Below are 22,463 nucleotides of genomic sequence, written 5' to 3'. Positions count from 1 at the left end.
TGTCATGGATTTCTGTTCCAGCATTCTTCCCCTCTTTCAGATAGTGTAGCTTATTCCCAGTTCTGGTTTTCTTAAGATACATATCATGTGGTTTTAATGTCTTGAGTTTTTGTTTGGCTGGAAAACAGTTAGATCTTCTTTGCTCCATAGAGGCTTCTACTCCAGTCCTTGAGCCCTGGCGGAGTAGCAGTAGCTCTGCTGTTCAGTTCCCCTACCGTTGTGTGCAGACTTGCATCACGAGGATCAGTGGTGAAGTAAGTAAGAATGCAAGCAGATTAAATTCCATGCTCAGTTGTTCTCTGTGCCAAAAGTACACCCTGGTCTTCTGCCCAGGGCCCAGTGATACTTGTTCATGCTCTTCATAAGGCCCTTTGCAGAGCTGAAAGCTTATCTTCCCTTGCCTTCTAGAGCATTTCTGGTGGATTGCAGTTAACACCTGATCACCCTGTTCTATGAAAACAACAAATAATTTCATTAAAAAGTGAGAAAATTCGGATTGGAAATTTCTAGCAGTTACTGCCACACTCTTTTTGAAAGGAATGTTTTGCTCAGTTTTGTTTGAACTTAACCTATTAGCAAATACGGCTGCACTGAGTTACTGCAGATGTCCTGCTACTGCTTTTTCCTGTTGGAGATGGGTTCTTGATAGTTACAACAGCTTAAAGAATGACCAGCTGTTTTGCTGATATTTCAGGGGTTTCCTTCCTTCAGTGTGCATCCAGTGTAGGAAGCTGCTTTGCTTAGCTCTGTAGTGGAGTTGTTCCTCTGGTATCCTAGACCAAGTGCTGCTGAATAGAACAGCCTAGATTTCTAGCATGGCTTCTGCTTCCATTTTGCAACTGTGCAGTTACAGGGTAGGCAGGCTGGACTTTCAGCCAGCAGTGTTTAAAGATGTTCAAGTTTAAGTCCTCCTGGAAGAGAGGTTGGATGACTTGCTGTCTGGCTTCTCTAAGTAATTCACATGAAGTACTCGTTACCTAATTGTAAGGTACTTCAATCCAGTGCTTGTCAGTGTTGTGGAAGACTGGAGGTTGTGATAGCTCATAGTTGTCATTATTTTAATTACAGGAGGTGATCTTGGGCCTCACGGATCGATGCCGGTTTTTTGTTAATGATATTGAGGTACAAAGCTTTTGCCCCTCGTTTCCTGCCCTTTTTCTCTGCCAAAGGCAGCTTCGATATCTTGGTCTAAACTGTGATAAATTTCTTTTTCTTACAGGTTGCTTCTAACATCACATCATTGGCAACATACAATGAGTTTTTGTTGGTGACAACCAACTCGCACACCTGTCAGTGCTTCTGCTTGAAGAACTTGTCAGTGAAGGGTAAATATCAGCACTGGCTGCCTGTTGCTAACTTGTAGCATTTGTCTTGGAAACACAAGATGTCCCCATTTTTCACATCCAAACCTGTTGTATTTGGGTTCCTCAAAGGAAATGTTAAAGAGATGAGAGTAAGAGAGCTTTCAGAAATCTACCAGAGAGCAAGGAGCTCAGGAACTGACTATATATCAGGTGTTTTTCACAGGGAAGAAGATTTGTGCTGTGGTTGACTCTTACACTGTTTCTAACAGCCTAGCCCTGCATTCTCTTCCTTTCCTCCATGTTCAAAAGGAGAAGTCTGTGTGCTATTTGAGGGTGTGTGGTAGGGAGGGGAATCACTGCACAAAGAGTTTCTGGTGGTGTCTGGCTTTGAGAAGCATGATGACTTTGGTAAAGGCAGGACAACAACTTATTGGTCCTTTTACACCCTTCAGTGCTACTCTTATCTGGTCTGTTGAGCTTTGTCATCCTGTTGTGCAGAAGACACAGCTCTGGTTGTCTTGCTCAGCAGTGATCAGCGCTCCACAAGGTCTCATCCTGTCAGGAGTTGTTGAAGATCACTGTTGTACTGGTGGCTTGGTTGGTTCAGTACAGCCTTGCCTGGCTCCTACAACATAGGAGGTCTTAAATGGGGTACTGTGCTGCATGTGCAATGTATGCTGATAAATGTTGTCTCCAGCCCTCCAGGGCAGCCTGAGCAGTGCTGCTGCACCCAGCAGTGAGACCCTGCGCAAGGTGGAGAGAGGCTCACGTATCGTCACCGTCGTTCCCCAGGACACAAAGGTGGTGCTGCAGGTCAGTGCTCTGCCTGTGTCTGCTGACATGTGCTCTCAGGATGTGCAGGGGTCTGTCACAGTGGACACCTTGACAGCCTGCAAACAGTATGTGCAGTGCTACAGAGCTGGTGCCCTACAGTGCTGCAGAAGAGCACGTCACAAATCTCCAGCTGCAGAGGGATTTTGAGCATGCCTTTGGGAGTTAGGTTCAGTAGAGGCAGATAGGTATGTGCAGAACTGGGAAGGACTATTCAAGTTCCTAATGGCTGAGGTAGTGTAGTCCTACATATTGTGCCCTCTCACCATTACTTCCTAGTATTTACTAACAGCCCTCCATTAGCCTTGGCACTTAGTTTTTTGCTGAGCTCGCTCTTCAGAACTGCTAGAGATTCACAGAATGGAGAAGGATGTAATTTGAGGGGCACTTTTGGAGGTGTGGAACTCAACATCTTCCTCAGAGCAGGACTAACGTGAAAACTTGATCAGGTTGCTCTGCGTCATGTCTGGTTGGGTAGAGTCCAGCCTTCTGAGGGGGAATGTTTCTGGACTGAGAGAGTGTTCGGGTGTTTTTCCACAGTTGTTGAAATTGCATGTCCTCTGAAGTGAGCAACCAGGCCCATGCACTTGCAAGTAGCAAACAGGCCCAAGAAGCTGGCCAGTCCTTACTTTCCCCACAATGTAGGCAGAGTAACTAAAGTAAGTATTTGTGTGGATCTTGTGTCATAGATGCCAAGAGGAAATCTGGAGACCATTCACCACCGTGCTCTGGTTCTTGCCCAGATTCGGAAGTGGCTAGACAGGTAAATGGTTCTGGTGTATTCTTGTCTTCCCTCCTCCAGTCTGAGCTGTTAGAGGCTGACTGACCTGGAAAAGAGAGGGAGACTAAACTCAGAGGAATTTACCTTGTTAGAGGGAACAAAACTGTTTCTAGGGTGACCACCCAGGAGTCTAGCTTTCAGCTGTGCCAGGTACTTCTCACTTCACCACTGAAGGGCTAAAAATTGTGTGGGTGGGAGAAATCTTCATCTACGTGTGCTGAAATTGTGTGGGTGGGAGAAATCTTCGTTGCTCCGTTCTCCAGACATCTCAATCACTTTAAGATTCAGCTCTCTGTTTTCCATTTTTTACTGAGTTCATTTACATTTAAATTTTTTGAAAGGGAAATTGATGCAAAATATAACACTGTTTTAATGGAAATAAAAATAATCTAAGTTCTGTATTGCTTCATCAACCTTGCAAGCTGGTGTGTCCCACTGCAAGGGTCAGCAGTGGGCTTTATTGACCTTGCACATTTTTCTGGAAGGCTGTCTACGCAGCTTATTGTGTAGGCTTTTCTCATCCCACTGGTTCTGTTCTTAGCTCTAATCAGTTGCCTTTGTTTGCATCTTATCCGCTAAGTAAACTCTCCTGCTTGACTCATTCCTCCAGGCTTATGTTCAGGGAAGCTTTTCAGTGTATGAGGAAGCTCCGAATCAACCTCAATCTTCTCTATGACCACAATCCCAAGGCAAGTCTGCCCAGCTCTCTTGTGTTGTTTGCTATACTAATCTAGCCTGGAATCCACTGAGCAGTGTGCTCAAAAGTGTAGGTGGTACTGCTTTCAGCAGGGATGGCTGTTCCGCACGGCAGCATCATCGTACGCACAGATCAAATTTAGCATTTCCTTCATCCTGTACTTCCAGACAAGGTCTCTGAATTTATTCTTATACTTGATGTACATGTTCTTACTGTTCAGAATATCAGTGGTAATACTCTTGTTCATTTCAGGCATTTCTGGAAAACACAGAAACCTTTATCAGGCAAATAGATTCTGTGAACTATATCAACTTGTTTTTCACAGAACTGAAGTAAGTATAAGTCTGCAAATGGAAGCATGCATGTAATCAGTAGTGGTACTTTATTTTGTCAAAATATTGGCAACTCTTCAGTGTGGGTGCAAGGAATCAGAAATCTGGCATGTTGAGTCATAAAGGCTTGAGTAGGCTCAGTAGTTCCAGGGATAGCATGTCTTGTTGGAAATTCCCATTTGCAGGCAGCCATTAGATTTTTGTAGCAAGTAATTAGTACATTATCTGAGTGCTTTGACTTCTCTGCTGGTTTGCTGTAGAGTAGTAAATGAAAACAGAGAAAGTTTTTTTCCCTCATAAAGAGGAGCAAGGTAGCAGTGCATATCTAGTCTGAGGCCAAGATACTTGCTTGAATCCTCAAACCAAGTCCCCTGACTTCTTTTTTAAAGGCTCAGTGATGAGGCTTTACAGTGATGGTAGTTTCAGGACTTCTCAAGCTTGCTAAAGTCAATAATTGTGTAGGAACTGGCGCTATCACTTTGGTTTGATTTTTAGTCTTGACCTGACCAGAAATAATAGCAAATGGCTTACTCTTCTGAATTGTTCAGTGGAAATATCCATAGTGGATTTAGTGGAAGACAGCTGTATCTTGTAAATCTTGTCTTCTGATTTTTTGGTGCTGCTGAAGTAATTGTTTGACCAGTTTTAGGGGATTTTTTTATGCTTTTCTTGGCTGACAATCAGTTTAGACTGGCAGAGATTTTTGGAGAACTTCCTGTTAGCGTGGCAGTTAATGAGTAGTTATGTTCTGCATGCATTTGAGTTCCTTAACCTTACTGTCTTTGTTCTGGGCTATGTGGCGGGTGGTGCTCTTATTCACATTACCTGTTTTTATGCAGAGATGAAGATTTCACCAAGAGTATGTACCCATCTCTGAATGGTAGCAGTAACAGCCAGCCACACCAGCATCCTGATCAGAAAAAAGTAAACCTCATCTGTGATGTGATGAGAGTTGCCATGGAACACGTTGACCCTCAAAAGTGAGCACTTTCTTACTGTAGGTAAAGGAACCATTAGAGAGATTTCCAGTAAGTCATTGGCAGGAAGCAAAGCTGTCCTTGACATCAGTTCTTTGGCCCTAGGTTTTCTGAGATGAGCTTGTGCTCCACAAAATTAACTATACCATGCCTTGCTTCTGCTGAGCATGCTGTCCTGGAAACATCTAATAATTCCAAGACAGCATACCAACATTTTACTATTAAATAAAATAATAGAATTAAAATAATAAATGCAGGATGCTTATAAAGATTTAGGAGATACACTCAATTTAGGATCAGTCTGTGTGGGAATGGAGATATGAGCAAGAGTTTCATCTTGGTGAGTTGCCGACTGTTTGAAGCAGCTGGCCCTTTGGAAAGATATCAGCTCTTCCATTTGACACTAAATTACTTTGTAAATGATCAGCTCCATTTTCCTGATTGATTACCTTTTTGGTAACCATCCTTCTTGAATGGATCAACACCAGGCAAAGATAAAATCTGGGAAAATAGGATAATAACAATTATTATTCACACCTGGTGAAATGGTGCTAAAGCATCGACAGCCTAATGTTAAACAGAGGAGAGGAGAGGAGAGCAACCGGTGATGAGTAGCTACTGAGCCCTGAGAATTTAGACACTTTCCAGCAAACTATTTCAGAAAACAAAGCATTTACTTGGCTGGGAAAGCTATTTTGAAATAGTAAATGTGAGATGTATGGAAGTATAAATAACACCCTAGAAAGCTGTCCTTTTTTTAAAAAGTGCTATTTTTGTGCCAGATTTCATCTGGAAAACCATATCCAGCTATCTGAACTTTCAGAGAGAGTTCCTTCATCATGCTAGCCAGCATGGTAAAGGAAGCTCATTCTACTCAAAACACACCTCCAGCTTTGTGACGTCTTTGGGAAGACATGCTGAGTAGAAGAACCTTTCTGGTCTATTCTCTTCTTTTCCTGTGTTTGCTGCCTTCCTCTAGGAGGATCACAGTGCTTGAGCAGTTTATTTTTATTTTTTTTTACTAAGACATAAACTAGAACTTGCACAAACTGCTAAGAAAAGGAATAAGGTGTGTTTCTGCCTTCTCACTTTCTCATTCACTTCTTTTCTTCAGATACTGCCTATCAATACTGACAGCACATGTGAAGAAAAGTCCTCCAGAACTGGAAATTGCTCTCCAGAAGGTTCACGATCTTCGAGGTTTTGTATCAGAAACTCAAAAGTTTTGAAAATTGGTCATTTGCAGGAGCTTTATGTTAAGGAAACTTCTCTGTCCAACCAAAACTTTCCCATCTGACCATCCAGGAGCCTGGCAGACTAGCAGTCACATTTGCACCACCTGAGTTGGGACCACCCCCCACAGCTACATCCCCTACGCTCACAGTCAGACCAGGATTCCTTACTTGCTGCACCTCAGGTTTCCTGTATCAGAGTCTCAGGCATCCTGATCCTTAATATAATTTAGTCTCAGTGCAATAACTAAGTAACAAAATAGCAGCTCCAGCTAGTGCCTCTGAGGAGAGGCCCTGAGCAAAGGAACCCCTGGGCCTGTGAGAACTTTTATACCTTCACAGTATATCCCTGCAAAAATCTAGCAGTCCTCACCTCCTACTGTGTCTCACAGGTCTCTGTCCCCTTTGCCAGGCAAGGGGTTGGGAGTTCAGACTGGAGCTCTCATCACCGAGAGCTCAACCTGCAGCTCCCAGCACAGCTGCATCCTGAGATACTGCACTGGATGTGTTCCTCAACACTTTGATCATTAGCATGGTTCACCGAAAAAATTATTTTAAGGCTGCTGTTTATGGAGCAAGCCAAAAACCAGAAATGGACTTGAATCCAGTGTGTGTTTAGCTACACCAGCATATCAGCTAAGATAGGCTGCTGTACATGCCCTCAGCTCACCCTTTTGACTAGGTCTGTTGGCAGTTACCCCAGAACTGGACCTGTTTTCACTTTCCAGTTGGAGCTCTAGTTCTTCCAGCATGGAATAGGAAGTTCCTGTTCTGGATTCTGGTATCCCAAACTAGCAAACTTTGCTTTTATTCTGTGCTGATCCTTTGAGTTCATCACAGTTGCATGCTCACTGCTATGCTGGGGGTGGTCCTATAAGTTGCCCAGTAAAGGCAAAGTAACCCCTCTGCAAGACAGAGCAAGCTGTTAGTCTGATGGTCCCTCTCTGATGTCAAGGTTGTGCTTGATGATGCATCCTTTCCTCACAGCAGGGCTCCACTGCTGGTGGTGTAACAGGTCATATGCTGCTTTATCTTGTTGCAGAAAGCATTACGCCAGATGTCCAAGCTGTGAGTGCAGAAGAAGCACTAAAGTACCTGCTTTTCCTTGTGGATGTCAATGAATTGTATGATTATTCCTTGGGGACGTATGATTTTGATTTAGTCGTCATGGTGGCAGAAAAGTCTCAAAAGGTCTTGGCTAATAGTTCCAGCTAAGGAACTTATTTTTCTACTTTCTCAAAGGTTGTTTGTAGTCTGCAGATCAGCCTGCATGTTTTCTTAGTAATGGCTCTCTACCCAGGCAGGATTCCAGTTGCTCAGAAGACCTATGTGTGTTTGGGATGATGCTGGGCAAGTGTCATGTCTCTGCATCCTTTGGTTCTTGAGCACAGCTCTGGAAATTTATTTGTGTTCAAGGTGAAACAGTGCTCTTCTAGAACAGCAGGACAAAGTAACTCTGGGAGAGGGAGGGATTGGTATCTGAAGTTTTGCAACTGCATGCCTTTCATTCTCACTTCTGCACTTTTTTTTCGTGCTTATTTAGTGGTTCCTATGATAATAGCATGTGTCTTCATGTGGGTTTAATGTGAAATCTCTGAACTGAAATGCCCATCTGCATCTTCAGAGTTTTCTAATGTTATAGCAAATTCTACTGCTCATAAGTTAGGACACCCTATTTGTGTTAACAGGTTTTATATCCTTTGGTGTGGGGCAGTTGATCAACTTTATGGCTGTAAATTTATACATAATCATAGATAATATAAAACAACATTTGATATGACACTTAGGCTTGAATTTTAAGTGTTGCCAGCCTTTAGATACTGTTGAAGTCCATGTGGGAGCCTGGTAATTCAAGTTAGTAATTTCTGGCAAGAGTATGTGCACAAATTGATTAAGATGGCTTACATTTGGGGGAGAAAAAGCCTTTTTTAGTGTATTATCATATTTTTTCAAAGATGGGGCTGTATGTTTGTGAAGATGGGGGCAAATAAGGATTTTGGCAGATTAACTCAATTGACGTTTTTATTGCTCTTTGCAGGACCCAAAAGAATACTTGCCCTTCTTAAATGCCCTCCGGAAGATGGAAACCAATTATCAGCGATATACAATAGACAGACACTTGAAGAGATACACGAAAGCTCTTGGCCACCTCAGCAAATGTGGTAGGTGTCCTAAGGAGGATTTCTGCAGTGTAACATGTCCATTTGGTAGAGTGTTTGAGGGGAAATAGCTGAAGAAAGAGAAGGATTGCATAAGACCATCTTCCCATCTGGTAATGGATGGTGAACTTCTGCTACTTGCTTTTTGTACTGTAGGTTTGTGTGGGAAGAAAGAAGTGTTTACTCCTCTGTGGTCATGAAGCAATGAAGTCTTGTGTTGTTCCTGTTCAAGTGAATTGTTATTATCTCTGGTTAATATCTCTGGCAAAACCTCAAGGAAGTGAACGCTTTGATTTTACAGTAGTAGAATGGGTGGTCTTCCACCCAGGTACCTCTAGTTGATTCTTCATGTTGTGAAGCCAGACTGTCTGGGAGCCGGGAGGGCCATGTACTTTCTCCTTAATTTTTAAGAAAAGTAAATTATTTCTGCAGGTCCTGAACACTTCTCTGAATTTCTGAACTTGGTGAAGGATCAGAATCTGTATTCTGAGGCCTTGAAGCTGTACCCCTCTAGCGCTCAGGAGTACAAGGTGTGTAAGCTCATGACAGTGCAGTGTGAAAGGTTTATATTCCCTTATGAATGTGTTTGGATCTCCTCAGCACCTTGCATGAGGGCAGGAATGAAACTGCAGCTGCATGTGTTCAAGTTCTGTAGGTCATTGCTGTTCCACTGTTGTCTGAGACCCTCTTCTGAGATAACAGCTGGAATGACTCTCAGCACTAACCCTGTGCGACTTGGACATCAATGGTTGTTATTCCTTTGATCCTGTGACTCAGAGAGCGCCTGGAAGTCCTGTTTCTTCTGCTGCACTATCTTGTAGTGTGCTGAATAACTCATAACCTCAGGAAGACTTCTCCCTGTTTTGACCTCTGTGTGGCTTGCAGATTGTGTGGGGACCATTTGTTATCCTTAAACTATTCTGAAAAGTGCTGAAGAACTTGGACACTTTTGGATGTGCTGTTTCCTAGTACATAGTGTCCCTTATTGGTTTCAGTGTTACTGAAGAATTCATCTTGTCCAAGGTTGAGATAAAATGTAAATACATTTAATATAAGCTAATGTAGATACTGTAAATACACAGCACACAAGCCTTTGTACAAGGAGGAGTTGAGTGAGAGAGGAAATAGAGAAAATTGGTCTATATGCAGTACAGTGAAAGCAAAAAGGAGTCTTTATTCATGAGGGAGATCTGTTTCTTAGTGACTCCTTGGGAGTAATTTATTATTCCCCCTGTATCCTTCCAGTGAAATCCACTTGCCCCTTCTTCATGGAGATAGTGAGCTTTGAGTAGCCTGTGCCTGTACAGTTACAGGGCTTGTGTGTTCCCTCTTGCCAGTGTTCGTTTCCTAAAGTAGGTTGGTTCAGAGAGACATTCTAACAAAAACTGCTCATGTGGGTGGGGAGGAAGGGTCTGGTTTCCTGTAGTATCTAATTTACCCAGCATTTGGTTTGGAGAGTCAGGTAGCTCCCTGTGTCACTTCCTGTAGCTCTGTGAAGTGTCTCCATGTGCTGATCATCAGCCCTTGGCTTGATAGAGTTTGAAATGAGGTAGAAACTTCATGCCTAGAAATTCCTTGGAGAAGCTGGGTAAGAGGCTTTTGTTGATGGGCCCTTAATTTTTGCCAATGGAGGACTGCTACTGACCTTTCTTTTTTTTTTTTTTTTTTTTTTTTTTTTTCTTTTTTTTTTTTTCTTTTTTTCTTCTTTTTTTCTTTTTTTGTCCCTGTCTTTCAGGATATCAGTGATGCATATGGGGAGTACTTGATTCAGAAGCAGCTGTATGAACAGGCTGCATTGATATTTGCTCGTGCTGGCATCTTTGCAAAAGCACTTGATGCTTTTCAGAGCAGTGGCAACTGGCAACAAGCCCTGTGCATGGCATCACAGCTTGGTTACACAAAGGATAAGCTGTCCAGCCTGGCACGGAGCATGGCAGGTAGGCCTTGAAGAGATGTAAATGTGCAGAGCAGAGTGGCTGCTGTTATTTATGGTTCACTTCAATTTTTCCTAAAATTCAATGAAAACTTCATTATTCAGCAGTGGTTTTCTTAAATGAGAACAAAGATCCCGTATTTCCCCCAGGTTTGTGCATTTGCACATGACCTTTGTTTCTCAAAGGAACCAAAAGATGCTGAAGCTGAATTGGTAGGCAACACAGGAGCTGCCAAGCAAACTGTGCCCTTGGCTGCCCGGTGCTGACTGCTTCTTGCATTATTCCCTTGCAGCTGGTTGCCAGACTGCTCTTCCAAATTGCCTCATTAGTTAATCCTAAGGAATGGACGTGCACTGAAGTGTCTGATGTAACTGAGGCCTCTAGGCATTAACTGGTGCAAGTGCTTTGCCTATTCACCAACCTTAAAGGCTGTTGGATAATTTGGAGCTGCATCTTGTTTTCTCCTTGAAGCCAGCTAGCAGCTAGGACCAGCTGGTACATAAAGCTGTGTGTTGTCCTAAGGAGAAGAAGGTAGCTGGTCGCAGAATTTGTACTCACTAGCCCATGTCAGACATGAGGTGTGCTGTGGACCTGGTGGACCTATATTTCAGCAAGAGAATGGAGCATCATTTCTCAGAGGCAGAGTTTATGGAGAGCCACTTAACACAGAGGGAGTATGGCTTCTGGAAGTCTACTCTTCCAGAGTCAGATACGCCAGTATTTGCTTTTTCTGTCAATGTGATTTAAATCCTTCATGCCTTTGATGCTTTCTTATGGTGCCCTTTTTAAATTACAGCTGTAATTTAGCAATTGAATACATGTGTGAGCAGATAGACAGTGTCTCAGTGAGTGGGATTTTTCCTCTGCTTTGTAGTTTTCTGGCACAAAAATCTAGGTGTTTCTGAAAAGCTGAAACTCCACTTTTTCTTGTAGGAAAACTAGTTGAACAGAGAAAGTATGCAGAGGCAGCCATACTCCTGGAGCAGTACACTGAGGTAATGTCATCACCCTCCTGCCTGTGGCCCAGTACTGCCTAGTATTTGTCAGTCAGATACACCATCCATGTTTCCTCTGTTCTCCTGCGCCATATGTGACTCCATGCATGCTGACAGCACAACAGGCTGCCATGGGCCCCCTTGGGGAGGGCAGAGCAGGCCTGGGTGATGCCGTGAGCAGGGTGGGGATAAATGCTGTGTCCCTGAGTTCTTCCACTTGTAAAGCCTCTCATGTTTTTATACGAAAAATGTTTCAGCTCTGTTTTGTCTCTGGGAGCTGAAACATGAGGACTGGAATAAGGAAGACAGAGTTCCAGAGGGATTTCCCCTTTATGTCGGAGAAGTAACATAGATTTGCTGAGTTGGTTTGTGGGTTTTGTTTGCTTGTTTGGGTTTTTATGTCAACACCTCGAAGTAGCTGGCATAGTGGTGTTTTGCTGTCTTGACTGGGATACTACTGTGCAGAAATACCCATCTGAATAGCTTCTACCTGAACATGTCTTGCTAGCAGCAGCAGCAACCCGTGGTTGCTCTTTTCTTCTAGGACTATGAAGAGGCTGTTCTCCTGCTCTTAGAAGGGGCTCTTTGGGAAGAGGCTTTGAGACTGGTAAGACATTTCAAACCGCAATAACAGAAGTGGAAATAAACCTTTAGAGTGCAAAAACAGAGGGATGTGGTGTCGGTTAGATCCTTGAATGATACCTTCTCTTTCCCTGATCCAGATTCACAAGTATGGTAGGCTGGATATCTTGGAAACCAACTTGGAACCTGCTATTTTGGAAGGTGAGTCTGTGCAAGAATATTTCTCTATGCTATAGAGGGTAAAGAAGATCTTTCCTGGGCCTGTGGGAAGTCACAGCATTCCAGTACTGGAAGGTGTATGGAAGGATACTTTGTTTCCACCTCATTGATGCTGCTCAGTTATCTCTGTTTGGCTGCCCTCAGTGCATCTTGGAGCCCTGCAGTGTCATGGGATTTTTTTAGCTTAGTCAGGCTCCTTTGGAGCTTTTCCAGACCTCACAGTCAAAAGCTGCAAAGAGGTCTGTGTCTGCATGTCCATGAACAAGCAGAACAGTCCTTGTTCCAAAGCATATGTGGCAGCAGAGCTATAGACCAGGAAAATCGCTACCTGTACTGTAAGCTTTGATGAGTAGTTTTTGGAAATAAAAAATTATTTGATAGCTTTATTCTCCCTTCCATACAGGAAGAATGTTTTATTACTATTCCTTGTTCTTCCTTTTCATGCTTTATGAGTTGAGGGATTTTTTTTCTGAGCTTGTTGAAGGATTGTGCTTGTGTAAAAAATGCTTTTCTGTTTCTTGCACAAATGTTTATGTTTTGATTTTCTTAATGATCAGCTCAGAAAAGTCAGCTGATCTTCCTAGATTCCCAGAAAACAGCATTTCTTCGCCATAAGAGTCGCCTGCAAGTGGTGCGAGAGCTGAAGGAGAAGGCCTGTGAGAACCTGCAGGGTTGGTATTGAATTGCATATGACCTTTTCCTGCATAAGTAACTGTGATCGTGTTTTTGTGTGTGGTTTCTGTTTGCTGTGATGGAGCTGTGCTCTCCTTTAGCTCCAATGGGACCTACAGGAGTAAAACAGCACCATTCTCAACCCCTCCTCACTCCATATTTGGAGTGTGGTTGCTCTTGTATTTTCAGCTCTTCTTTGGGTCATAGCTTTCACGCAAAGAAAATGCACCTGAAAGCTCTTCAAAATGACACAGCATTGTCTCCACAGTACCAACTTGACTGGGTGAGACAGTGCTCAGCATGTCCTCAGTGCCAAGTACCTGTAGGCATATTCACCTGCCTGCTGACACAGGCTCAGGGAATTTCTCTGAAAGCAGAATGCTGTGTCCTAGTCCAGTTCTGCTGCACTGAGATTGTCATCTGTCTGATTGTGCTGTTCAGTGTCACGATCCCCACCAGGGCGGAGGAGCAGTGTTGTTCTCACAATTACTGTTTCCTCTTGTATGCTGACTCAGTGAGCCATAAGGCTCCAGAACACCAGCAGGTAGAATGACTCTTCCCAGCAAGCTACACAGATCAATCAGAAAGCTTGAAATAATTCTGACCTTTTTCGGTACTGTGACAGTTGTTACCATGTTTTGCAGATTATGAAGTGCCAAATTGCCCAGAATTGGAGCTTTTCTCTGAAACCAGCAGTGTTGTGACAGCCAGTGACATGAACAGCAAATATACACACAGCAATTCAAGAATATCAGCGTAGGTATCTGCCTTCAAATCAGGTAGTGACTGTTCTGGCATCAGCATTCAGGAGGTTAGCTTGCTCATGCTTAGCTTGGTCCTTCTTGCAGCTGTCCATGCCTTGTAGCTGCTTTAATTACAGGCATTTCATGGTTATTTTAACTCTCGTTGGAAGAGAAAGAGCACAAAAAGCCAAAAGCTACTATTGCAACAGGAAGAGCAGAGGAGCTGAGAGCACAGACTCTGGGTGGGTGCTGCCTCCCATGGATGTTGGGCATGTGGTCAGAATGGCTGGCTGTAGAAAGTTAGACAGAGAATACAGGCAGAGCCTCTCAAACATTAACAGCTTGTGCATATGCCTTGTGTTCTTTGGCCCAGGTTTCACACTTGATGCGTGGGACTTGTTACTAAATCTCATAGCAATGTCTTCCCACAGTGGTTGTGTGCGTTGTGAGTGCTCTCAAGAGTATGAGCTGCAGTGTGGGTTGGGGTGTGTAACAGGCTGGTATAGTCTCTGGGACCACTTCTGAACTCCCTGGCTGAATTGTGGAAGAATGCAGCTGTGGGGAAAATGTGCACTTTTTAGACTTTTTTTTTTTTTTTCTCGTGGACCAGATGTAAAAAAGAAGGAGAATGCAGCCTTAGTATTCAGCATCAGAGTGTGCGGATCACTTAGGAACATTATGCAAGTAGGTCTGGTCTGTGAAAGAAGTTGCTTTCCTGTGATCATGGTTAGGAGCTGAGCAGGCTCTGGAGATGGCAGAAATTAAAATGTTCACAGCCAAGTGCAGACCCTGGCCACCAGTGTTTTAAGTGGACTTCAACTTTGCGTGATAGTGACTACTGCTTTGTGCTTGGAGCAGCTCCTGCTTTATGTTGTTGACATGCTTTAACCTTGCTGGAACATGGAGCAGCCCTTTTTGGAGAAGAGAAGCAGCTTGATTCCTGTCTTGTGTTTCAGACCACTAAGTATATTGGTTGAATAGAGCTGAAAACATTGTCAGAGCACCTAAGGTTACACACAGTCCTCTGTCACTGGAGAAGGCAAGGAGGCAAGGACTTGAGTGACAAGCTTCATGCACACTGTTGATGTTCCTTCAGATGTAACCCTGCTAACAGCTAATCTCTTGTGCACACTGTAACTGACTGTGCTCTTTCCAGGCGATCCTCAAAGAACCGACGCAAGGCGGAGCGTAAGAGATACAGCCTGAAGGAGGGGAGTCCTTTTGAAGATATTGCCCTTCTGGAAGTCCTGGGAGAGAGTGTTCGTGCTGTTGAGACTGTGAAAGGTAGGATAATTGGTGATCTTAATCCATGCTGCAGCTTGTAAGGCTGAGGACAGCTAAGGTAGTGTGCTTGTTCTTACTGTGTGTGCTGGAGAGAAAAGCTGCCTGGTCCATACAGCTCTTTGCATTGAACGTTGGTTTATTTAATCTGCCTCTGTGCTCAGAATAACATGAACTCTCTGCATTTGAAATTGGGAGCAGAGAAAAGAAGCCTTCTCAGTACCATTTCAGATTTGTCTTGTTTTTGTTCTCGGACACTGTAGGGGCTCCGGAGGAACAGAACCAGTTCTGAGTTGCTGCTCTCCTTCCTGTGTGCTGATAGCAAAGAAATGCAGCTGTTTATTTAGTATACCTGTGTTGATTGGTATTTTATTGCTTCTGTTCCCTCCTGCAGGAGAGATACACATCCTTCTGAAGCAGCTTGTGCTCTTTGGTTATGATGAGCAAGCTGGGGCACTGCAGCAAGTCCTGGAAGAGGTTTTGCAGTTGATGGAGACCTCAGTCCCAGAAATCTGGACTCCAGACATGCAACAGAGCTCTGTCAGCCTGGTCTGTGCTCATCCACAACACCTATCACTCTCACTAGACAGTATCAAGTGTTTAGCAGCATTTTGCATTCTCCAGCACAGAGCCTAGAATCCTTCCATGGCTTTCAAAATCTGAGTTTTTTTTCTGTTAGAGGTTCAGTAGATATTCTGGGCAGGACCTGCTGAGTCAGTATACTCTAGATGGGTACAACATGTATAGTCTACTGTCACCCCTGCACTGAGTGCCACATTGGATGTGATGAGGTCTTCTGCGGGTTGTGTTACCTTGTCCTAGTGGTGACTTGTTTTTGTAAGCTCCATCTTAAGCAATTTGTAGGATATGGGAACACTCCCTCTTTTCTAGGCCTAATGGTAGAAGTGTACTGGAGTAGAGTAGGTCTTGTGAAGTGAAAAACTACTGGATTGATCAATTAAGTCTGAACCATATATCATAAGAAGTAAGTTACATAAAGAAGGGTTATGTCAGGCTTCTAAGCTTCAGCTTAATGCAGAATAAGAAAATCACAAGGGCTTTAGTTAGTTCCCTTCCAGAGTAAAAGTCTTTATTTCTAATAAGTGTTTCTGAGCATTTATGGTGAACACAAAATGTTCCCCAGTATCTTCCCCCCCAACTGCTGATTAGCAGGACTCTTAAAGACAGACTAAAATTGTTCTGTGTGACAGGGAACAGAGACTCCCAGATGAACTTTAAATATTGATGGTGCTGTAATGAAGTCAGTCCTGCTGAATCATGACATTTATGGTGCTGTGAAGAAGTAGGTGCTGGATAAGAGTTCTGTGTCATGAAAAGCTGTGTGAAAGCAATTCTCTCTTTCTGCCTCTGTATTAACTTTTCTGAGACATTTCTGGGCTTTGATCACACCGATCACGATCACACTTTGATCCTGTTCACTTTGTACTGTGAGGTCTCCTGGCTTTGGACAATCATAGCAGAGTTTCCTTTGAGGGTATCCCTGCTTGTGCCTTGCATTTTTCAGGTTGGAACATGGCTATTTCTTCTTACAGGTCTTGGGACCCAATTCAACTGCAAACAGCATTATGGCTGCTTATCAGCAAAAGAGGATGATGCCTCCTGTTGTACAAGGTTAGTTGAGTCTCTGAGTTAAGTTTGGGTGTGAAATGTCAGGGAGGTTAGTGGACTTGGAGGCTTTCCAAACACTGCTACCTGCCAACAGTTGTACCAGTTACTCAGCTGTGGTGGTTCCTTGCTTTTCTTTATGGGTGTACCATCCTGCCTTGTGGCAAGTGAGCAGCTTTCTTAATAAAGTTTATTTTGCTCTGTATCCATGTTCTAAAACTGTTTCACCTTAAAACTGTCTCCTGTGCTAAAATATCTCAACTGTTCTTGGGTTACTGTGTGTGTAATGTCAGCCTGTTGTGAGGGAATTGAAAATCTGATTTCTTAAAGAGCGTGTTAGATAATTCTTCTTGTAACTCACCTGCTGAATTTTTCTCTCTGGCTTTGGCAGTCAGGCCAGGCTCTTGACCAGACCAGGCTACCATCTGTCATGTGACTTTGCCTTCTCAAAGTCCTTGCAGTGAATACAAAATTAGGGCTGAGAGACCTAGCAAAGGGTGGTCCCAACTCCTCAGTCTTCCATCTTTCCCCTAGTCCTACATCTTCTTTCCCTGCTAGTCCTGAAATTGCCTGGGGAGATCCTCTATTGAATCTATAGATGCAACCTGTCTATTGCCACTTGCCAGGGCTGGCTTCAGAAAAAGCTCTCACTCACTCCAGAAGGAGCTCACTGTGGTGCATGATGGGCCAGTGACAGGTGAATGAATGGAGTTCTGCTTTGTACCACTAATGGTTGTGGCTTTGTGCCTGTGCCTCGTCGTTCTGAACAGTAACACTTAACAATTGAGAGGGGACTTGGTGTGCTCAGAGGTTTCCTGGTGAAAGCAGGTCTTCTGAGGACACTCTCCTGTGTAGGCTGGTTATCAGTAACTACAGGGAAATGATAGATGTCAAGAGATTTCTCAGCATCCTTTGATGTAAGAAAAGTGGACAGAGTAGTTGACAGCTCTTGAAGAAAGTGTATGCTGTTACCCCCTGTTCTGACACTTGTTCCATTTGTCTTTCAGATCCAGAAGTATTGACTCCACCAAAATTCAATAAAAATGTACAGTGGAAGCTGCATCTTCTCCAGTAACCAGAAGCCAAGGAACCTCTGTGTCTCTGAACTCTAACTTTTCATATAATTTCATTATATCTTTGCAGAAGCCGTTGCTGTTCTGGTATTTCTGATACACTGTTCTTAGGACTGTGCAAATGAAGGGTCCCTCCACCTGGTGCAGCTGTGACTGCCACCCATGTGGTATCACACTTACAGGCACAGCCCTCATGTCCACTGCAGAGGTGGCTTGTGAGGCTGGGGAGCAAAAGGATATGCAGCTCTGACAGCTCCTACCACTGCTCCCCCCTTCTGGATGAAGCAATCCCACCAGTTGGATGGGTTATCTTCACTGGCATCCCTCCCTCCCAGAATTGATACCTGCTATGATAACAGGCCACATTTTAAGCAATTCAGCCTGCTTTAGAGAACTCACTTGCAAGACTGTACCAATAGCAAATTCCTATAGTTGCCAAACAAATTTTGTGTCTTTTCTGCTGAAGCTGGGTGTTGCTGATACCAGATTTTCATTATTGCTTTGTTACATGAGAGTGAATCCTGCAGTGCCAACAGCCATTGTATTGAAACTGGGCCTGGTCACACCAGGGAGGTCTTGGACAGAAGAAAACACAAATAAAAGCAGGACAGAGGTGTTGGTGTTCCACTCTGCTGGGTAATACTACCATAATTATCTGAGATCAAAGAAGATAAAGTAATGGTGCTTTATGGCACTGACCGATCAGCAGCTGTATCCTGTAATAGTGCAATGGTGCACAGCATTATTGCAGAACTGTGTCATCTGGAAATTGATCTCATACTGAGAATTAGATTTTACCTGAGAACACTGTCATCTGATGCAAGAAGTAACAGCAGTAGTTCTGGGAGCAGAGGAAGGACACAAGGCTGGAAACCGTCTCAGTGGCAGCATCCCCTTCTTGGTTGATTTTGGCCTGGCAGTTGTAGTGTTCAGGCCATTTCCATTGGGTTCTGCAGAAAAACACCTTACAAACAAGGTGCTTACTGTCTGTTGGAGTTGTTTAATGGCGTAGCAGTGAGCTGTGTTCTGACTGCACAGCGTGGGCATCTGCAGTGCTGCAGGTAACTGTTTTTGTGTGGCAAGAGCTCCGTCAGATTGGAGTGGCCATTTAGTCTTGCACTGTCTGTGTTGTGCTGGCTTGGGCTTGCTGGATGGAGGGGTGTGGTAAGTCTTTTTTCAGTGTGAAGCATTGGAGCACATCTCCAGTTGTTCCGAGTTGCCTGGCCTGTTCTGGGTTGTGTGGGGGTGACTTAAGGCTGTTGTCAACTACTGTGACTACACTGGAAAGAGATTCTCCAAGAGTAAAGCCTTTTGAGATGGCAAAACACATGCAAGTCTTTACAGGGCAAGACTGTTTCACAGGATCTGGGTCTTCAAAATGGTAACAGAGCATAGTCCGTGGTGAAATACAGAAGCCATCTACCAGATCTGGAGAGTCTGTGCTTCTCTGCAAAGCACTCTGGCCCTGCAACTGAAATGTGACACTGACACTAGTAATTCCTGACATTCCTAAATCTGATGCCAAGAAATGCTGAGGTCTTGCAAACCAAACCTATTGTTTAGAAAGAGAACAAGAAAAGATAAAATTGCCACTGGCTTACTGAGAATTTGTGCTTGTGCCTAAGTATGCGTATGATTTCTTTGGTTTTTTCATCATGGTAATGGTGAAAGCCAAAGACCCTTTTGTGTTAGGCATGCTTGCTTGTTCTCCCACCAAGGCAAAAATCTGCCATCCAAGTGAAGACCAGTCTTATACATCATTCTTCAGATTCTTACTGTCTTCCCCTACACCTTTCCCTCCTGAGTGAACTTGGAGTAAGGAACAGTAGAGCTGGGAGCAGCACCTAGTATGGGTGAGCCTCGAGGAGAGGGATATCCTTCTTACTACTTCTGCAGTTGCTGAACCTTAATTTCTTCTCAGCAGCAGCTAGGAGTCAGCTTTCCCTTGATTTCTGCTGCCATGTTCTTTTGCTTTCTTAGTCATACCTGTAACCTTGAAATATACTCAATTTTAGTTACTTTCATTACAGACACATTGAATTTACTCTTAGGAATTCTGTGGGGGCTCCTGCAAACACAGTTACCAGGAATTGAAGTAAACCATTAATGCAGAAATATGGAGTTCACTTTAAAAATGCCTCAACCTCTGAGCAAATATGGCTGTGTGGAAGCCTGTTTCTCTTGTTAGGTATTTTTCACCTGTCTGCTGATTAGCTTCATTAAACACAGAAGGAACATAAATCCATCAAGTTTAGTAGGAAGTTTCGTGGACAGATGTACAGTGTGGTTCATTGGAGCAAGAGATACTAGTTCTTGCCAGTGATAAACACACCTGCTAAATACAAGTGTAGAGTGCTTTGTACAAGTGTTCCCAGGTATACTCTAATGAAATCAGAGTCACAGATCTTTCCAAAGAGGCAACTCTGCTCTGGGGGAGAGACAAGTAAGACCCTTGACTTGTCTGCAGAGTGGTTATGTTCTCATCCTCTGCTTGGAGGCTTTCAAAGAATAAATTTATTCTTTTTGAGAGAAGCAGAGATGAGACTATAGTCTCATATTCTATAACTGCAATTGTAAACAGAGAAGAGGGGGGGAGAACTTTCTTTGTAAATGAGTATTAAGAGTTACAAAGAGAGAACAAAGCCAGTGGGGTTTTCATAAGGGTGGAATAGAACTCTTGTACCATTCTCTTTTCCACTGGGATGGCTGCAGGGGCAGGGGTCATCTGGCCCTCCACCTGATAACCTGTCACCCCATCAGCCTACCATCAGCCCATGTTAATCCCTTCACATATCTCACACCACATCTCATGGAAAGTCCTTTACCACATCTTCCTTGGCTTTAGGCCTCATTCCTTAACAATATCACAGAAAATAATACAGCTCCAGAAGAGATCTAATTACAGCCAGGTGTGGAAGGGAGATGCTTTATCATCACTGGCTGATGAGTGTTAAGGTTATGCTGGTATTCTGCAGCTCTCTTCCAACAGAGATGTTGTATTGGTTGCTCGCAGTCTCCTGTATGGACTTAGCAGCTGTAGAGGAAAGATTGGAGGAAGGCTGTGGGTCCCTGCAAAGCCACACACAGAGTCATTTGTGACAATACCTACGTTTTCTGCCTTAGTTTCTTTTGTGGTCTTGAGGCTACCCCTATAGGTGGCTGCCCCTTCTTGGCTTCAGAGAGCTTGTGCCCACTGCTGCCATTCCTGTAGACCTTTCCCATACAGTGGTGACCTCACACAGTGCTGCCATGCTGCCATCCTTCCCCCTGGGGTCTGCCCAGTGGCAGTGGTTCTCCTGGTGATGCTGCTGATTTACCACATAGATAGGCTTGTCCCCCTGAATCATGCTCCCCATTTGAGTGTGTGGCAACTGTGACTCAGCTGCATGCTGTTCCCAGACAGATGGATTGCAGGGGGTTTGGCTTCACTGACCTGCTCCGAGAGGTTCTAAAACCATGACTCCCACCCAGATGTGATGGGCCATGGGCCAAAAGCAGCACATTTCACTGTGAAGCAGCATGGCTTCCCTTTCTGGCCTGGGTCTGCTATGAGGAAGACCACAGCTCTCTAGCATTCGCAACTGGCCTTGGTCCAAATTAGTTCCCGTTGCAAAGCATTAGCACTTTACCTCCGGAGCAGCTGAAGCCCTAGTTTGTGACAAGAATGGATTCGTAGACTGGCTGTGCTTTTGTCCTTGTTCCTTACTCTCTAAGCTTTATTCTGTAATTTTAGGCATATTATTACTGATGTTAGCAATAGCTGAACTGTGGCTGGTGTTTTAAATTAGGCCATGGCCCCCTGTTCACCTTACTGTACCCCATTCTGGTGAAAGATGAATGGTTTAAGAAAAGATTTTACACAGTGAGTCATAGGAGAACAATAAATACTTTAAAGATCCAGAAAAGTGGGAAATGGCAGGTCTTGCAGAATAGTTTTGAAACAAGTAGAGAACACAAACAGAAATCGTGCATTTGGCAAGGCTCCATGTTTTACTGAAATTAACTAAATCAGCTAAAAAAGCATCCTTTAGATGAACTTAGCTCATTATAATGTGAAAACCATATCTCTAAAGCTTAGACTACCCAACTCCAAATGAAGAATCCTTCCTACTAAACATGCACAATAAATTCAAAACACGTTGTACCTTTATATTCAAGCAGGCAAAAGATTGTCCAATAGCTACTGAGTCGGCAGGTATTTAGACATCAGGTAAGCGCAGACTTAGATATTTTGAAAATATCTTAGCTATACTGCTTGTCTAGAACTGGCTCTGTGGATTCACTAGCCAGCACCCATCTCTGCACAAGCATGAAATAAATGTGATCCTCTGTGTGGTTTGGCTTCTTGCATACCAGGTTGAAAGAGCACATTTTTGGGAAGAACTTTACGAGAGAAACATCTTTATTCTTTTCCAGCAACATCTACTTATTATTTGCCCCATTTGAGTGGGTACAGCAACATGCTGCTGCATGGGGCAATGGAAGAAAAGGACACCCTCTCCCTAGAGAATGTGTTACTGTTAGGAGCAGCATTTTGCTTGTGTAACAAAAGCTCTGTGCACTCTTTTACTGAAAGCCATTTCACCCAGAGAGCATCTTACTTAACTCAAAGTTGGGCTTAGGATGAAGCTGAACTGTACAAACCAGATCTGGACTCAAGAGATTTTTACTAGTACTGTCCTGCTGCTTCTGGAAGTTCACATCTTGACAACAATCAAATTATTAGAGGCTCACTAAAATCCTGACTGGAGAAACAGTACAGGATTAAACCACAGAATTTCTGTACCAACCTCAGTATATGCAGAGAAGCAACTGCAGACCTTGATAGTTTTATTACTCTAGGAAGCAGTAAAGCTGGTCATTGTGTATTACAAATGTATTACATAAAAAATGTTTAAATACATCCTTGTACCCAAATGAGATTTTTGCTCCACTTAGAGCCTGAGCAGTGGCTGTCCCCTACCAGAGGGGCAGTTCAGCAGCACTGAACTGTCAGACCTTTCAGCAAAGTGGGGGTGATCAGCT

At 43.6% G+C, this 22,463-nt stretch overlaps 1 protein-coding gene across 1 annotated transcript in view; it reads left to right on the top strand.

Annotated features, from left to right (window-relative positions):
• Nucleotides 1-20,347, top strand: part of ELP1 (elongator complex protein 1) — a 33,835-nt gene extending 13,488 nt beyond the window's left edge. Inside the window, exons 15-36 of the mRNA XM_030968135.1 lie at nt 151-254; nt 1,069-1,122; nt 1,220-1,325; nt 2,002-2,117; nt 2,825-2,898; nt 3,527-3,605; nt 3,866-3,945; nt 4,785-4,925; nt 6,037-6,122; nt 7,197-7,345; nt 8,193-8,316; nt 8,746-8,843; nt 10,049-10,250; nt 11,181-11,242; nt 11,787-11,849; nt 11,965-12,025; nt 12,601-12,714; nt 13,360-13,471; nt 14,615-14,742; nt 15,134-15,288; nt 16,293-16,371; nt 17,373-20,347. Of these exons, the coding sequence (XP_030823995.1) occupies nt 151-254; nt 1,069-1,122; nt 1,220-1,325; nt 2,002-2,117; nt 2,825-2,898; nt 3,527-3,605; nt 3,866-3,945; nt 4,785-4,925; nt 6,037-6,122; nt 7,197-7,345; nt 8,193-8,316; nt 8,746-8,843; nt 10,049-10,250; nt 11,181-11,242; nt 11,787-11,849; nt 11,965-12,025; nt 12,601-12,714; nt 13,360-13,471; nt 14,615-14,742; nt 15,134-15,288; nt 16,293-16,371; nt 17,373-17,440 (2,255 nt within the window). The 3' untranslated portion in view covers nt 17,441-20,347. The remainder of the gene's footprint in view (nt 1-150; nt 255-1,068; nt 1,123-1,219; nt 1,326-2,001; nt 2,118-2,824; nt 2,899-3,526; nt 3,606-3,865; nt 3,946-4,784; nt 4,926-6,036; nt 6,123-7,196; nt 7,346-8,192; nt 8,317-8,745; nt 8,844-10,048; nt 10,251-11,180; nt 11,243-11,786; nt 11,850-11,964; nt 12,026-12,600; nt 12,715-13,359; nt 13,472-14,614; nt 14,743-15,133; nt 15,289-16,292; nt 16,372-17,372) is intronic.
• Nucleotides 20,348-22,463: the final 2,116 nt, after the last annotated feature.

Source organism: Camarhynchus parvulus, chromosome Z (genome assembly GCF_901933205.1).
Source record: "Camarhynchus parvulus chromosome Z, STF_HiC, whole genome shotgun sequence".
NCBI classification, from domain to species: Eukaryota; Metazoa; Chordata; class Aves; order Passeriformes; family Thraupidae; genus Camarhynchus; species Camarhynchus parvulus.
This window is presented reverse-complemented; position numbering and strand designations above follow the sequence as displayed.